Source organism: Rhipicephalus sanguineus, chromosome 3 (genome assembly GCF_013339695.2).
Source record: "Rhipicephalus sanguineus isolate Rsan-2018 chromosome 3, BIME_Rsan_1.4, whole genome shotgun sequence".
Classification (NCBI taxonomy): domain Eukaryota; kingdom Metazoa; phylum Arthropoda; class Arachnida; order Ixodida; family Ixodidae; genus Rhipicephalus; species Rhipicephalus sanguineus.
In genome coordinates this window covers 194,039,276-194,057,100 of record NC_051178.1, presented here as the reverse complement: position 1 = coordinate 194,057,100, position 17,825 = coordinate 194,039,276, and the positions used below count along the sequence as shown (strand labels likewise).

Below are 17,825 nucleotides of genomic sequence, written 5' to 3'. Positions count from 1 at the left end.
TGGCGCAGGAAAGGCTCGGTTTCTGCGCTGGACGCTGTCTGCGATGGGCGCTGTCAGCGACGCTAGCTGTCTGTAGCAATGAGAGGACAGCGTTGCTATTGACGCGTCCCTATGGGAAACAGCGGTGCTTCGCACCTCCACAGGTTTCACGTTAGTGGAGCTGTCTTGTATAGTATAGTATAGTATAGTATAGTATAGTATAGTATAGTATAGTATAGTATAGTATAGTATAGTATAGTATAGTATAGTAAGGGTGGGAAAGGCAAGTGAGGGTGAGGAGGAGGGCAACGCCACCAGCTCCGCCGCTTCCTTAGTCTTCGCACTGCTATAGTGCGTAGCTGCCCCAATTATTTTATTAGGAACTTCACGTGAAAGGGTTTGCGGAGGGTGGGGAGGGGGGGGGGGGGTTGAAGGCATCCCGCCCTCCATAACGCACGCCTCTGATCACTAAATATTGAGCTGGCGTATGGACGCCAGTGCCTTCAAGTATGTGTCAGTAGACTGTGTATAAATGTGAGCCGACATAAGGCTGATAGTAATGCTGAAGTTGACTAGATAGCACCATAGGTCGGCAAAAAAATATGGAGCTCACTCAGACTCACTCATGAATTATATTTCGCGCTTATAGGGCTCACTCGGACTCAGGCTCACCCAGATTTTTCTCAAGCGGACTCACGACTCTCACTAAAAATGTTATCAACCGTACTCAAGCTCACCAAAATATTAACCACCCGGACTCACGGCTTGATCTGAGTCTGTGTGAGTAGATTCATGAGTGAGTTCACCGACATCGCACAGTACACGGGCCTTTAGCATTTCGCCTCCATCGAAATGCCGCCCTCCGGGGCCGGGATGGAACCCGCGACTTTCGGGTCCGCAGCCGAGCACCGTAACCACTATACCACGCTCTAGACCTGGGTGCATCTTGTCCGTATAGTGAGGCGGACTACGCACGAACATACATAAAGTATGGTTGAAACTACCTTCCACCTCCCTCCCCTGAAAAAAAATTTCTGGCTATGCCCTTGCACACTAATATGCATCAGCATAGCGCCCGAATTTTTAATTTCTTTTGTACATAATACGCATATTCACACGTACGAGCGCGAAAACGTGCATATGGCTGACACACTCCCCTCCTTTAAATGAAACCCCGGCTACGCCACCGATCCTACGGTAAACGAAAATTTCGGGAGGGGCACGTACTCGGGTGCACCATCCCCTTACGCTACCGCAACCCCTTGAACATTTTACGTTGACAGGCAAAACCATTCCATGTCATCTATTTTGCCACATTTAGCCCCATAACCGCAGTGAAGGTGTAAGGATTTGCTTCTTCTCTCTCTCTCGTCACGCGCGCGTTGCTGCGCCCACGACCCCCACGACCTAAGCCGTGGTTGCGACCGCGTGCCCGCGTTGCCCGCGTGGTGCTTCGTTCCACGGCTTCCGCAGATTCGCGCCAAAATTCCGTAATTACGTCATCCCTTGACGTCACGTGCACCGTCTGCTGGCGAAAGGCGATCGAAAACATGCGCCGCCTGCCGGCAAGATTTGCTTTTTCTCGCGAGGGGAGACGTGCGACATTTACTTGAATCTATGGTGAGTAATATTATTCCGCTTCTATTCCGTGCCACTCGAGTTGAAAACAATCCTAGCGACGATGAATAGGGGCCTAGAGTCGCCGGAGACCCGCTGGCGTTCGCAGAAAAGCCGCCAGTTCGACTGTGTTGCCACTGCAAATGTGGGCTTTGCTAAGCCTTTTCAAGTCACCGTTGCCTTTCTGCGTTTTGACGCCATGGCCGATTAGGGCGCCACAGCTCTGCCATATATTCGCTGCCTTACACCCGAAAACTGCAAAAAATTATTTTTTCTCGCTCATGCCATGTTATTTCAGTTGGCAAACATGTCCGGCTTGCGCATTTAGTGAACGCTAGAAACGTAGAGTCGTAGATTTTGTTGCAGTTTATGTTACAACATTGTAAGTTGTGTGCCGCGGGCGAGGTCTGGCCAGTTTGGCATTGTTCAAGCAGTTGTTCGCGCCTAGCGGGGCGTACTGTGCGTCTTTCGAACTCGACCTCGTGTACCTGATAGAAACTAGAGATCTTGAACGGAAGCCGATGGCGCTACGTCGGTGGTCACGGCGTCTCGGTCGTGTAACAGTTCCTGTTGCTGCATTCGTTCGAATGGAACGCCAGTAAGAACGCGAGCGAAAGATCGTCTAGAAAGATACCAATCGTCATTGGTCGGCACCGTATGCGTGTTGCGAGATCGCCGAATAAAAGTTTGTTTTACCGTCGTATGAAGCGGCAGCATTGCTTCGAGAACGCACCCTGAAACCCCGGGGGCTACCCAACGTACCACGGTCGCCTAGCCGCCCACTTTTCGGTGACGTTTCAGTTCCCGAAACGCTGCCGCTCGCTTCGGCATTGCGCCGGTTGTTGACGTTTTTCCTGCTGCGGTGGTTTTTAAGTGCAGTGTGTGAAGTTTGGAGGGCGTATATCATAGCCTACGTTAAAGTGTGGTGACCGTTTGCTCGAATGTTTTACGTCTGAAGGCTGGCCCAAAGTGTCGACGTTCTTCATGCGCGCTTCTTGCAGTAACGTTCTGAATGGATCGACAGAAAAAAAAGGATAGTTCGCTGTATGACACGTAATCATTGGTGACTTCCCTGTCACATGGATCTGTTCACGTATTACACGAGCTTATTACAGAATGGAGTCATTATCTATTCATAACTTGCCCAAGTAGAAAGGTAAAGCGAAATTAATGAAAAATGCCGCGTGCCAGAAAGCAGTTTTCGCCTACCAGCGTTTCTGTCCTTGCTTGCCCAGAGCTAAACTAATATCAATTATAGTTGGTAACTGGCACTGTCATTATTGTTGTCGTTATGATGCAGGCCCAACCCAAGCAGGTGTAAGCCAACACGAAAAATGAGAGTTCGAGAGAAGCAAACAGAACAACAGTTTTGCGTAAGGAATGCCAACTTCAGATTCATGAAGAAATTACACACTTACGTTCTACGTTGACAACTTAGGAACCAATAGAGAAAGTGTGTCTGTTGAAGGCGCAAACTACACAAAACTGCAATTTATGCACTTTTATTTTCTAAATAAACTGTATTCAGCAGCTTTTGGTGTCATAAAATTGCTGTTTCACAAACTTAAGGATTCGCCAGTATCACTGCCTTGAGCTATATTATCTAAGTGTATTGAATGTCAACTCGGACATGTCAGATTCAAGTGCACGATCGCCTAGCGTCACCCTAAAAGGCCTCCTTGAATTTGTCACAACAATGACTAGCCAAACCACTCATGTTAGCCATTGTTCATTCTTGCATAATTTGTTATGTTAGGTACTTGCTTTGAAGCAATGCTTTTTTCATCAGTCGTTTGTATTCTTTACGGGACTCAAGACAAGAAATCTGCACACTGTTGAAGGCACCATGTTCCTTGTTTTCATACACCCCTCTCCCCCTTTTTTTTGCTTTTGGATATCATAATGACCTCCAGTTCATGCTTGTATGTCTTCTCTTGGATTATTTTCACTTCAATAAAGTTGCTTCTCTCTCTTGTATGTGTATAAGCATTTTAGAGGACGGATGCTTACAGTGATGACACTTGCTGCAGGTAAAGGACCCCCATTTTTCTACTGTTCCGAGAAGAATGATACCAGGCCACTGACGAGAGAAAAAGGCTTCTCCTGACAAGCTTTAAAAACCATGGGTTAGCAAATCATTTCCCTCTTCTTTTTCTATTTCTCTGCAACCTGGGACTACCATAAACCATGTTACGATTAGCAGGTTCAGTTAGGTGTTTGCCAATTCAGATGGCCACATTGAACCCACATGTTGCTGTTCTTATTCAACTTTTGTTTCAAATCATTCCTTACCCTCGTGGTCACTTACTGAAATGGTTCCAAACATGTGACATTACTTGGATAAGGCTGACTGATGTGAAAGTTTGGGCAGAGTCGTTCAATGCTTTTCTGGTCACCAAACTCCCGCCTCACATTGATATGGAGCCAGCGCCCGCCGCTAGAGGCAGAACTGTGCATGAGAGGGCATGTGAACGCTGCTGCCACTGTGGTTGTGCGTGGGATAGCCTCGATATTCTAGCTTTCTGAACATTGCAACAGTCACTTTACTTGCACATAGCTGCTTTTAACCCTCAGCATGCATAAATGAGTGCTCGAGCGCATCATATGTCTTGAAATGAGCACCCAGATGAAAAGCATAGTCGCTCAAAACACGCAGCTCGTGGCGGTTTCAGTCTAAAAGATGCAAAAATTCTAGGTTTTATGCGCCATAACCATAATATTATGAGACACGGCGGAGTGGGAGACTCCGGATTCATTTTTGATTATCTAAGGCCTTTATCAAAATGTAAATAATTGGACTTTCTTTAATTTTTTTTTGACCCCGAGCGAAATGCGGTCGCCGTGGCCTGGCGAGCGCTGTTAGTCTCAACGCTTATTGAAGTTTCACGTTTTAATAGTTGCCTGAAATTAAATGCTGCACACCCGCAACAATGCCCCAGTGGTGTTACTTGTAAAAAGAGGCAAACATCTGGGCTGTTGCACCCACTTTCATCCTTAAGAAAGTGCAAATTATTGGATGCGCAGAGCACCAGATTGTTCGCCCAGCGCAGATCTTCAATTTTCTGTTAAACTGTGAGAAGTTTTTCAACAGGAGATTAAAACAAATCATTGTTTCTGTAGAATGACTTTGTCTAATGACTAAGAAAAATGAAACTGAGGTGCCTCGCGAGCTATACATTTTTTGTTCAAGCGATGCCACTTCTGAATAAGACTTAAGTGGAATAAATTTGAGAGGAAACTCATAACTAAATGTCTTCGTTGTGGCTATTCTCATAGGATTAAGGTGACTGAAGTTTTAGGATATGCGCAGATAAAACTACATTGTGGTTAGGCATTTATCTGAGCAAGTGGTCTGTCGCCATGTGGTGCTTACGCTACTCGGCTGCTCAGCCCGAAAATGCGGCGCCGGCGGTCGCATTTCACCGGAGGTGAAATGCTAGAGACCCATGTACTGCGCGATGTCAGTAGACGCTACACAACTTCAGGTAGCTGAAATTATACGGATCCTCCACTATAGTGTGTGTCGTAATCGTGTTGTAGTTTTGGCTGTAGAACCCCAGAAATTATTATCAGGAAGTGGTCTTTTATAGAGGCGTCGGTAAGCCCTGCACTTAATCACACAGCTCGTGGTTCCGACGCAGAAAAGACGAGTCTGGATATTTTGGTTTTTAAAGCCCAAGGTGTTATATTCTTTATGGGTTACAAAGGGTACCAATATTATATTCTTATCATGAGAAAAATCGGAATGAAAACACAATAATCTTATAATTCAAATCAGAAAAAGAATATAACATGTCAGAGCAAAAACAACTTGCAACAAGCACAACATTTTATTTTGTAAAATAAGAGGCAAAGAGACATCAGAAGGCCTCAGGTAACGAACAACTTTGTTAAAGGCATGGCACTGATACAAGTAACACAAATAATAAACAGGCTTCTCACGTTCTGGGGACACGACGTCGCCCTTGAAATTGGAATCGCAGGCAGCGACGATGTCCGAGGCATCAAAGTGTTTCGGGCACACATGCGCGCACTTCAATTCAAAGTTGTAATCGTGACTATCTAGCAGCGGTATGGCCCACTTCAGTTTCTCATGTTGTTTCTTGTTACTCGGTAATGCAAACGACGCCTTTTGGTTGTTCTCTTGTGAACGGAACTGCCCGCCAGCACGTAACGCACATTTGACATCGTTGTCCCACACTGACACTTGAGCTTTCTCGAAAAATAGCGCAGCAGATGCACAGAAAGCAGTACAACCATCAGCTTGTGTCACACAGCGCAAGCGTTTTGGCACGTTAGCGATGCCCTCTGTGGCACAATGGCACCGCGTTGTGGCAGCTTTGTGCAGCATATGAAGGTTTCCCATAGCGTAACAGCAAAGTTTCGTGACCAGAAAAGTATTGAAGGATTCTGGTTTGGATGAGTTGGTAAGGTGTATGGTGGACTGTGAGAGAATTAAATGGCAAGAATGTCTACAAAATTTATATATCACGTTTTCAGCTCTTGCTTATTCTGAAGTTTTACGCAATGGGTTCATTCAGGTCACATGGACCAGCATTGCTGAATTCATTGCTGATTGCCTGTGCACAGTGCAGTTTGCAACGATAACTTATAAATTGTGTTTAAATTGGGCCTTGCTTTGTAAGGAAACAAGCAAAATCTTCAAAGCATATGCAGGTGCATCGGTAAAGCTTCCGAGCTGTGAGCATAAGTGCATGATTAAGAGGACACCTCAGTTAAGGTGCTCCTACTCGTATCATATGCATAGAAGCAGAGAAATTGCATTTCTCGGAAACCACGGAAGCAAATTTGATAAGTGGATTTTTTATCGAGGTTGTCAAGCTTTTATAAGAATTTTCAAGAGCTGCAAAATTACATAAACGAAACTAATTATGTAAACTTCAGAAGTGTACTGAACTGGGCTGGCACATCAGGGAAATTGACAACCACCCATTTGTAGCACCAAGCCACAAGAAAATCCATACGGATTTCTTGGAAAGAAAGCTTCTTAGTCGCCGAAAAATTCGTCCTGGTCCTGGTATCGAACTCGGGGCCAGTGCTTTTCCAGGGCGGTCGCTCTACCAATTGAGCTAACCAGGAAGCTAGCAAATGGCACCGCGAGGGCGAATTCATCGACAACTTGAAGCACATGAACACGTTATTGCAAATCAGTTCTGCAGAATCCCGCAAGGTGGCGGAAGGGTTAAGGGAGATTGACCCTTCTTAGCCTTTCTGCCACCTTCCGGGATACGACAGAACTGACTTGCAATATGGCACGCCCTTATAAACAGCCAAACAGCACCTAAAGGGGCCCTGCAACACTTTTTCAGCATGGTCAGAAAATGCTGCCAATTGGTAGTTGAGGCTCCTGAGAACGTGTGAGCCAAACAAAACGCAGTACACAGCCTGGGATTTACAATTAATGCTCAGAGTCAGCTAGCAATCGCTCCCTCTTCTCTTGACAAATGATACCAGAAACCGCTTGAGGCGTGTGACAAATCCATGTAATACCGCTTGGACTTGACGGATTCTAAAAGTCGATGCGTGAGGCAATAATCTCTTTTAATGAAGCCATTCGATGAGTACTTGGAAAAGTGTTGCAGGGCTCCCTTAAGATAAGACAACATAAAGATGACAGACACGCTGCTGACTGATAAACACTTTATCTCAACTGATCTTCATTATCTAGGAAGCACTGAGGGCAAAACTAAAAAGAAAACAAAGTTGTTTCGAGCCATGTTACGCAGTTGGCAGGCTGTCGCCCATTCAATAGATACTTCTCTGCACAGATTAGACGGGCACGCTAACACAAACGTGTTGGCGAATTGCCTTTTTTATCTCACACGTGTGTTGTTCTATATAACACTACAAGGGTGGTAATATGGGCTAGTTTTTTATTCATGATCGTCTTGAACAGCACATGAACAAGCGACTAACACGTAATAAGAGACGTACAGGCACTTGTTTATCTCTTGTGCGTTTGCCCCTTGTTTATGTGCTTTCCTAGACTATTTATATAACATCCTGAAAATGTGCACTTTTCGGGTGTTTATCAAAAACGTGTTTTACCACGTTCATCCAAATGAGTGTGAACTGAGCCTTCAAGCTAGTATACATGATCTCTAGACCATTAATACACATGCAAAAGGTATACAATCGAACCCGCATATATCAAGGCCACATATAACGTATTATTGTGTAGTGTGTAGAATTGTGTGTATTGAAAATATAAAATATTTTATATATCAAATTACCTATATATAGAACTTTTTTGTGGTCTTCAGATGTGGTATATCTGGGTTCAACTGTATTGTAAAAAGCTTTGCATGTGCAAAAGCCACCTAGTTACATCTAAAGCGGCCTTAATTTTTGAAATATACGTCCCCCTGAAATACACAGTGAGTTTATTACTGGGACTTGGGCAAAGCTCTCATAAATGTAGCAAATTTATACATAACTATTCATTTGTACATTAAATTTGTCCACTTTGGAAATGCTCTGAAGGATGCAGTTTACAAAACTGCTATATCTTTCCTTTTTTTTTTGTCTTTATTTTGAGTAACGTGCTTACTGATTGTCAGCAACCTTTTAAGACACTCCAAGTTTGTCTAAGAACCTTTATCAACTATGTTTGTTTGCTGAAAATGGTGGCCATACCTATGTCAGTTGTTCCAAAGGTCAAAATTTATTTTATTAATAGTTGTTGTCACTTGCCCTGAACATATTTTATGTAGCTACCACGAATGTCAAAAGTGACATGCTATGAGGATTGTATAAATGTACCTTTTCACCGTGTCTGTGTACATTACTTAAATGGCACTACATTACTCTCATGTTTCACTGTTCTGATTGTGACTCCTTGCCTCATTTTCAGACTTTCTGAAATGTGGTTCATGCGGCACCATTTTCCACGAGCTTGACACCTTTATCACACATAAACAGGAAGGATGCACTGGCAAGCCTGAAGATGCGGAGACCACAGAGAAAAAAGGTTTCTGTCTAAACCTTCGCAGATATTTTTGAATAATGGTGACATGGGAATAGTCTGTGTTTCAATTATTAAGCATTTGCCGACTTCATGCTGTGGTGCCATTCTTGGTGCATATGTACAAGAGAAGTCTAAAATGTTGTCAGGCGTGATGCTGGTGCCGTGTAGATACTAGCCTTTTGCTTTGATTCACTGCCAAAACGTGATCCTCATAGTTGTTATCACTTTCTTGCTTTAGGCATTCAGGAAAAAATTTTGTAAGGTGGTATGTGCACTGTAGTTATACACATTTTGGCACTAATAATTCTGTTAACAAGGTACACATTAAAAATTAGTCCTTCAAGGTCTCAGGGGTTTAGAAAACTGTTATAATGTCAGTTATACTGTAATGAATATTGCGTTGCGTTGTAGTTTGGTAGTTTCTGCAATGGTGAGTCAATAAAGATATCTATATGTGTTCCGCACGTAATTTTAATTTGCTCTGACAACTGTGGACTCTGGCAAACTCTCTAGAAATACAGTATAACCTTGTTATGGTGAGGACATATCAGACACAAAAGTGGCTTTGTTAATACCATATTTGATATTTTTTATCTTGCATATTAACATGCATGGATCTGTGAGAAATGTTTTGGTTTAATATCATTACACCTGATAGTACGTTAGGTACTTGTTATGTCAAGGTTCGATAGCACATTGTTGCATATCGATATCATACATGACAGTCCAAGACCATTTTCCACATTCAATAAAATTTCGAGTAATGTTCAAGTGCTCCAACCCTGATTATCGCTGGCCATAGCCAATGCAGAGACGTCTGAGAAGGTGACACCAAAGGAGGAGCAAGCAACTACGGCCAAGAAGCCTGTCAAAGATGAAGAGGCATCCGAAGACAAAAAAGCTTCTGTTGCTCCCTCAGCCTCCAAAAACAATGGTCTTCAGAAGGCAGGTCGGCGTGGCTTCCCTGGCTATCTGCATCAGGTAAATACCAGCGACGTGAAAGCTGTTTGTATTATGAAATTCAAGTTCTGCGCATCACTAGTGATTTGTGTTTGCGAAGTGAAAGCTACTTAGTTTAGAAAGACTTTAGCTATGCTGTGAACATCATGGTCATTGTTCAGAAATTACTAACGATACTTTCAGGTTTGTCATTGCACTGTCACAAAGGAAAGTGGTAATCGAGGAAATACATTGTGGAAATTTTAGTCATGTGTGCTTAATGTTGTTGACATAGCAGATTCATGTTGTACAAATTTAATGCATTGGTAATGAATGCGCTGTCCTGATAGCCTGGCTCTTAAATTGCATATGATTCCATATGTATTCAAAGTATAGTAAGGAGAAGCTAGGCAGGTAGTCATCCAGCACAGAGTTTGCTTGCTAGCCATGGTAGTATTGTCGACCACCATAGAACAAGCGGCTGACAATATGTGGAATTACACACTAATGAGAAGCACTAACCCTCCACAGATGAAACTGTCCAAGCCTTACGCTCAAAATATCTACTGGAAGTATTATGCATTGCCAGCCTTGATGTAGAGAAAGAGAAAATTGTTGATGACCTGGGATTGTGCACTGTAAATCTAAGCTGCAAGCAATCAGTATCAGATGTTTACTGCTGAATGAAAGAACTTACCCTGGATTATGTCATTGTTATGTATATTCATGATAAAAACTTTAACGATTCTGATTGCAGAATGGCGAAGCCTTTATAATTGTCAGGAGGCCGAACTACCATTGCTTATTATCCCATAGCTTTCACAGCATAGAGCCACTAATTCAAGTTATTGGCTTATTTGCATATTATGCACAAATAACTTGCGACATCAGTGCACTTAAAGGATAGCAACGCTGAATATTTATCAAAATAACACTCTATATATAATTTAGAGAAATGACGAAATTTTCGGATCTCTGTAGTGTGACATTTGGTCAGTGGGATCCAGGGGCGTAGCCAGAAATTTTTTTCAGGGGGGGGGGGGGGGGTTCAACCATACTTTATGTATGTTCGTGCGTGCATTTGTATGTGTGAGTGTATATATAAGCAAGCAAAATTGAAAAATTTCAGGGGGGGCTTGAACCCCCCCCCCCCCCTTGGCTACGCCCCTGGTGGGATCTGCTATACAAAACTGAATGTGCGAAGGTTAAGTAAAAGATTGTAATGACCATGCATATAGTGGCTTGTGCCAATGTATCGCACATGTTGGCATTATCCTTGTGAAATTTCTGCCCACCGGCAAATTTCTTGCGTCTTCACTGATTTTTCTCTGACAAGAAGCACTCGTGCAATTAGCATTCCAGGTGGGGGGGTGTCGGCATGCCGACAGCACGGGGCATCATTCAACCATGTCGCCTTTTGAATAAAGGTATCAGCATAACTTCTGGCAATTCCTATTGCAAATCTTGCACAGTGAGCTGGGTTTAATGTGATGGCTACAATTTCGTCACATACCCACCTTTTTCTGATTCTTCTGTAATATGTGCCTGCTGAACACTAAAAAGCACGGTGAAAAGGGGACCATTCTCAGTTTCATCAGCACGTCATTTGTTACTTAAAAAAACGCTGATTGCTGCTACATAGTATGCAGTTTCTTTTTACAGCGAAGTTGCTTGAGTCTACCCTGTGGTGTTGTCGTTGTAGTAGTAGTAGTAGTAGTAGTAGTAGTGGTGGTAGTAGTAGTAGTAGTAGTAGTAGTAGTAGTAGTAGTAGTAGTAGTAGTAGTGGTAATAGTAGTAGTAGTAGTAGTAGTAGTAGTAGTAGTAGTAGTAGTAGTAGTAGTAGAAGTAGTAGTCATGCCTTCTTTTGGCCGTGGCCTTTTTACTTCCTGTACGCAGCGTTTGCGGCAACAGAAGAAGCTTCAGATGCAACGCGCCTGCAAGGTAGCGGCCGCCGAGCGGCAGCAACAGGCCTCCAAGGCCCAGCAGGCACGTTCGCACGGTCCTGGAACATCTGTTGCCTGTGGCCGCTGTGAAGGCTGCAGAAGAACCGAGGACTGTGCTCAGTGTGCCAACTGCACGGTGGGTTCACAGAAAAATAGTTTGAATAGTTGGGCTAAACACATGCAATGGGCTGGCCTTCTCGTTTTTCTTTTTCCTTGTTTTTATAGAATTTGGCGACTATAATGTCTGCAGTTAAAAAACAGTGTTTTAGACATGTACATCAACTTAGCCTGTTGTCAAGGCATCAAGTCTAGGAGAGGCATTTATGCGTACTGTTTGTTAATGCTTGTTTATAAATGCATTGTTAATTGAAAACAAATGTTAGCTTATACTTTCTTTTCCTTTAAAGGTTAAATATGCAATTGAAAGACCTCATTCAAGTTTCGTGGCTTGTGCTCTGACCATATTTGGCCATGCTGTCAGGAAACACTATTTCGTGAAGTTCTTTTGACACATTAGCAAAAGGTTACTTTGTTATCTTGTGAAGAACATGCGCTACAAGCAGCACAGGTCGCGGACGTCACGATTCCTTATAAGAGTTCTTTGCATTAATACTAAGACTTACCAGTCTGAAGCACGTGTCAACTCGTGAGTCAATGTGCCTTATCACTTATCAATAGCAAGAAAGATCATTGGATAGCCCATACCCGACATAACTTTGTGAAAACATTATTTGCAGTTACCTGCAGAAAACAGCTTATTTCTTATAGTTAAGTCGCATAATTTGTTTTAGCATTGCCGTCGCCAACATGGCTAGCTGCTTAACTTAGCAGTTGCTCGGAAATCTGCTGTGGGGATTAGTACTCTGCATGCAAACTTGCAGTGGCCGAGACACTTAACATGTGGTTTTCTTGGCTATGGTAAAATGCCCTAGTAAGTTTTGCTTCTGTTATTATATTTCATTGGCGAGAGAAATTTGGTCATTCTTTCCTAGTGATAGCCATCCGTGAAATAGTGACCAGTGTTTTAAAGTTATTCTCAACTGAAATTCAGTTGTGCCAAACAAATTTTTGTGATTCCTTCATCTTTTAACTATTGTATCTCCAGTCTGGGAGCTTCTGCCTTGGTGTATGACATGTGACAGTCCCGAAAGTATAATTGCACTCACTCAATACCAAGCTTGTTTCTGCGATCCTCAAGCCTTTTACCGTATTTACTCGAATCTAGGCCGCCCTCGATTGTAGGCCGACTCCTGAAATCTGCAAGGCCAGAAAAAAAAAAAGCTGAATCATTGTGCTCGAATCTAAGCTGACCCCCCACTTTCGCATATTGTTTTTTCGAAAAAAAAAACATCGGCTTAGATTCGAGTAAATACGGTACTTTGTGTGAGCTGTTTGTGTGATCACACCAGTAGTACACTGCTAGCTACCTGCAATGATGAAACCCTTTTGCCTTTGTTTGCATTGCAGCTAAGAGTAACCAAGTGTTAACAGCTCAATATCTTGGCCGAGTGTCTATTTTGGTTCTGCAGCCAGAGTTATCCTGGCAGTATTCTGCATAGGCATTCACGCGTGTGCTCTGGCAGTGCAGTTGAATAATTATGTGCAGTGCAGTGAGATGCTTGCAACATCTCTACTGTGCTGACAAATGGTATAGCTTTAGTAATGGCAGACGCTGTAGTTAAGGCATTTTGTCTGACTGCAGCGCAGTACTGAAGAAAGCCTTCTTTCTTCTTGCTTTCCTAGGAGAAAAAGACAGGTCTTCGTGGACCAAGAAAAAAGTGCCTGCTGAGGCGCTGCGAGAAAAGCACAGCACAGGTTAGCTCCAGCTCATCAACTGTTCTAGGCACATTATGTTTTGGTAGTCAAGCTTGCATATCTGCCCGGCTTCTTGTGGTTAGCTCTTAAGCCTTTTTACCCGTATGCACAATATGGCCTCCTTACAATAAACTGCTTCAAAAGAGGAAAAAATTCTCACTTAAGAAAAGGTTATTGTAGTTTAGCTTACCTTTGAGGTCATCTTTAAGTTTGCCAGTCTGTTTCTTTTTGCCAGGCTCTTTCTTTTTCTTTTCTTTTTTTCACACATGTTTCTTTTTTTTTATTGAGGCCTCTTTAACAAGCACTTACTCAAGCATCACGCTTGCATGGTTTCTCAGTATATCATTGCGCACACTTCTATGCAACCTAGTAAGCAGTGGCACAGCATAGAAGTGTCCCTTAGTATTGTCCTACAGAGGCGGTGTTTTTGTTACAGAGGCTTGAAACAGTTGTAATGAAACCCTCCCAACATGTCTGATTAATGTTGGACAAACAATGCAGTACTGAACCATCTCACTCTATGTGTTATTGCTTTCTTTGCTATGCTATGCTGAAGTTTGCTATGCTGAAGCATTTAGTATCATAATTTTTTGGCACCTTCATTCTTTGTGTTATATGTCCGAAAAGCTTGTTGTCTCTTTCCCCTTTCCCTTGTCTTCCTTGCAGAAAAAGAAAGTGTACATAGTGGAGAAGATACTAAAGAAGAGGGTGAATGCCGCTGGAAAAGTTGAATATCTCCTCAAATGGAAGGGATACCCAGAGTGAGTTTCTGGCCACCCCTTCTACTTGTCATGCATGACTTCACTGCCACAAAAGATCATTCATTACCTGATTGTGTTATCATTTGTGGATTCCACTAGACTCCCAAGTTCAGAACTGCACAACAAATGAAAACCACTTCACTTATACACGTCAGTGTTTAACCCTTTGCGGTCCGAAATCCTTTCTCAGCTTCCATCCATTGTGATCCGAACGTAAAAGACTCGAAGCTCAAGTGAAAGAATTTTACTTACACTTTTACAGATGACGCATAATGTAGTGAGAAAACGCGCTGGAATGAACCGCGAAGGAGCTTGTCCAGCAGTGCCAGACCACAGACCGCTGCAGCCATGCTGCTTTGTCGGGCAGGGCCGACAACGGACCGCAAAGGGTTAACATGTCAACGGCATCCAATATAATCATTGCAACGACTGCATTGAGAATTGAAAGTTGGCCCACATATGTTAGTGGTTTCATTTAGGCAATTTCTGTCTTCGACTGCTGATGATATCATAGACTAATTCGAGATCCCTGAGTTATAAATTCTTTTTTTTTTCCAACTCCAAAATTTATCTGCAAAAGCTTACTCTAGTATATTGCCTATAGTAGCTGCTACAAGGCGCAGCATTGTTTGAAGGGACTTAGTTTTCAATTGCAAGGAGCTATCTTGCATGCATATTCAAGCTGTGAGAAGTTATAAGGAGGCTGATTGGAAAAGGTAGTAATTATTTACGTGTTCTGTAATTCTTATAGTACTTTTTCTGCATAAATAAGCACCTGTGTAGCAGTGTTTGCACTAGTGCTTAGTTCTGGAACGTTATCTACTTTTCTGAATATCCAAACAGTCACGGTAGTCTGTTAGCAGCAAACTGATGAAACTTGTTACTGCTCAGAGTTTTAGTGATCACTTAGTAAGGCGAGCCATCGTTAAGTGTTGAAATGTATGATGTATTTGATGATGTCGATGTTACACACTGATTTCGGGTTTGTGCAATCCTTGTATAATCTCATCGGTTATGCCAGCTGCCGAACAAATGTTCTGGCCATTCTTCACAATTCAAGTAAACAGAACGGTAGCACTTGTATCACACTTGCTTTGTCTCATCTAATGATCAATCGAGAGAACTTTAGCACCTGTCGAAATGTCACATAAAGTGAAAGCTCTGCCTTATTAGGACACTAAAGGCAGCTAGCTACAGCGTGCATAATGAAGCCTTACCATTGTTTTTGCGGTGGCTTGTCATAAAGCTCTTGTGCAAACACGAGCTTGTATAACTTTTTCAGAACTGACTGAGCAGACTTAGATGATCAGCTGCATGAGGAGTCTATGTGCAAACACTGTGTTTTCATTGTGCTTCAATGCAGCTCAGAAAACTGCTGGGAGCCAGAAGAGAACATTATCAGCAAGCGGCTCATCCAGTTATTTGAAAAAGAGCAACAAGAGGCTGCCCGCACTGAGAACAAAACGGATGCCAAAGATGAACTCAGCAGCTCCTCAAGCAAAGAGGTGACCTTGTAGTCAACACTAGCAGTTGTTGCCTTGCTGTTGTGTGATTCGTATTAACACAATGCTTGTTAGCCTTACACAATTACTAGTCTTAGAAACTTGGCTGCAGTTAACGTATGCATTCATTAAAGCTGTTACTTAGAATTGAGGTATCATAGTTGTCAAGTATTGTGCATATATGTTTGTCATGAAGTTCTTATTCACTGTTTACTGTGTGCATTGCCAGAGAGCACAGTAATAACTGAAGTCTGTGACAGTAAGGAAGTGTTACTGAGCTCATTTTATAAGTTGTATGTGTTGTGAATGTTTCCTTGAACCCAACTGCTGTGGCTAGGTGAGGATAGAGTTTTTACAAATGAAATGATTTTCACAGTACTCTCTAAAACTAAACTTTTTATTTGATATGTTGTAAATTTTATGTGAACTGCTTTATTGCCCAATGTGAACATTTCTATGTTGGACTTGTATTTCAGTATGAAGAGTGGTAAGGGCTCAAGCTTTCCTTGAAAGCGTTTGTAAAAGCTGCTTAGTATTAACTGCAATGCATTGCTTTGCTGGGAAATTGGCTTGCAGCAGGTTCATGACAGCCCTTGGATCAAAATGATTGCAGCAAAACTGGTTTGCATTCAATATAATCAGTAGTTTAACACAGATCTCTTTAGAACTTGTTGGGAACTTTGACAGTTGCTTTGAAGTTTTCTGAAATAAGTAATCTTTTAAATACTTAAAAAATGCAAACCCTTGCTGTTCGTGTCATCTAGTCTTTGTCCCTCATATGTGCCACGCTGCGCATTTACCCAAGTGTGTTAGCCTACCAACTCTCCCAGCTTGCCGTGTTATTAACGCTTTCTGTTAGCATATGAACTGTGTGGTAATGTGCCCTGAGGCTTGCTTTCGCTTGTAGATGTGTCATAGACCTCAGTGGTCTCATTTGTAACAAATTCTGTCGCTACACATGTTTTTATGTGCACTCTGAAGTTGCCTAATAACATAATGCTATGTTGCTGGTTTGATCTTTCTTGTGGCACTTACCAGGTCAAGGATGAGGATGACAGTACAAGTGAAGACGCCGAAGCAGCCACTCATAAGCGCATATTCTCGGCTCTGGGCCTCCACCGACAAGGAGAGGAGCTCGCCACGCCCACAACCGAACCAGGTCGCAGAGGCCGCACTAGTAAGTCAGCCGCAAAAGACTTTATTAAGACGGTGTGCAGCAAAAGGCCGCGGAGCCCAGAGTCACTCGCATCTCCAACGCGAATGTCCAACGCATCAACAGGCACTCCGCTGTCCAAACGACCCACAACCGTAATGAGTCCCAACGCTCGGGAAACGGCTGCTGGGGACACAGCAGTATCTGGCGAAGCAAAAGCGGAAGACACCGAGTCCATAGCAATCATCTACATCCCAAAGCCGGACGATCCCGGCAAGTACATTACTGTGAAAGGCGATCATCGGCAAGTGAGTGGCTTGGACAGGGTGGACCTGAATCCTGTGGTTGTTTTAGGTCCCAAGCATCCGGAGATCAAAAGTGTACCTGGGCCATCGAGTGGTGCTACAGGGACGGAAACAAAGGAGCCAGCCTCGTCAACGCCCAAGTCGCAGGAAGAGCCACGAACAATCAATGTGGAAGTGGTTCAGCTGGGCTCCCTCGAAGAGGAGGAGGAGGAAGAAGAGGATGGCTCGTTCACTTCACCGTACCGCAAGCCATCAGTGGTGGCCCGAGCACGCATGAAAGCTGTCGGAATGTTCTCTTCGCCGTCACGTCAGATGGCTTACCACCGGGGCCCTGGCAGGCCACGCAAGACGACTCTGCCTGTGCCTACGCCATCTCGCAGAGGTCGCAAGAGGAAACGACCGGCTAGGGATGACTTCTACTACGGTGATGATGATACAGAGTTTGTTCCTTCCCTGTCCCGTTCGACCAAGTGCAAGACTGTAGTGGAGGTGAGTTTCTTCCTTGTGTACGTGTTAGTGGAATTAATTGTACGGCTGAGTGTTAACTCAAGCAGCACATTTGGTGTACACTTCTTTTGTGTGTTAGAGCAACGGCAGCTTAAACAGATATAATGTAATATATACTACTAGAAACTGCCGGTGGCAGTTATGTTGTGTTATGCATTATGGGCATGCTGTCATAAAGTGTACGGCAATAAATTTTGGCCTCTTGAGACCTAGAGGTTAAGCCTCTCACTAATTGCCACAGATCTGCAAAAAAATTAGACGGGAATTTCATTGTAATCGTCCTTTTTTATATATGAGGTATATGCTTGGAAAAAAA

At 43.2% G+C, this 17,825-nt stretch overlaps 1 protein-coding gene across 2 annotated transcripts in view; it reads left to right on the top strand.

The window, feature by feature from the left end:
- The first annotated feature begins 1,515 nt into the window (after window positions 1–1,515).
- The window catches only part of LOC119387964 (uncharacterized), a 58,384-nt gene continuing 42,074 nt past the window's right edge, over window positions 1,516–17,825 (top strand). The window contains exons 1-10 of one of the 2 annotated variants that reach the window (XM_037655555.2): window positions 1,516–1,599; window positions 3,627–3,722; window positions 8,471–8,587; window positions 9,387–9,565; window positions 11,420–11,602; window positions 13,210–13,281; window positions 13,948–14,042; window positions 15,406–15,547; window positions 16,583–16,721; window positions 16,824–17,491. In XM_037655555.2, coding sequence (XP_037511483.1) covers window positions 3,719–3,722; window positions 8,471–8,587; window positions 9,387–9,565; window positions 11,420–11,602; window positions 13,210–13,281; window positions 13,948–14,042; window positions 15,406–15,547; window positions 16,583–16,721; window positions 16,824–17,491 — 1,599 coding nt within the window. In that variant the 5' untranslated portion in view covers window positions 1,516–1,599; window positions 3,627–3,718. Of the gene's footprint in view, window positions 1,600–3,626; window positions 3,723–8,470; window positions 8,588–9,386; window positions 9,566–11,419; window positions 11,603–13,209; window positions 13,282–13,947; window positions 14,043–15,405; window positions 15,548–16,582; window positions 17,492–17,825 lie in introns of both variants that reach the window. The other variant, XM_037655553.2, reaches the window with a different exon arrangement.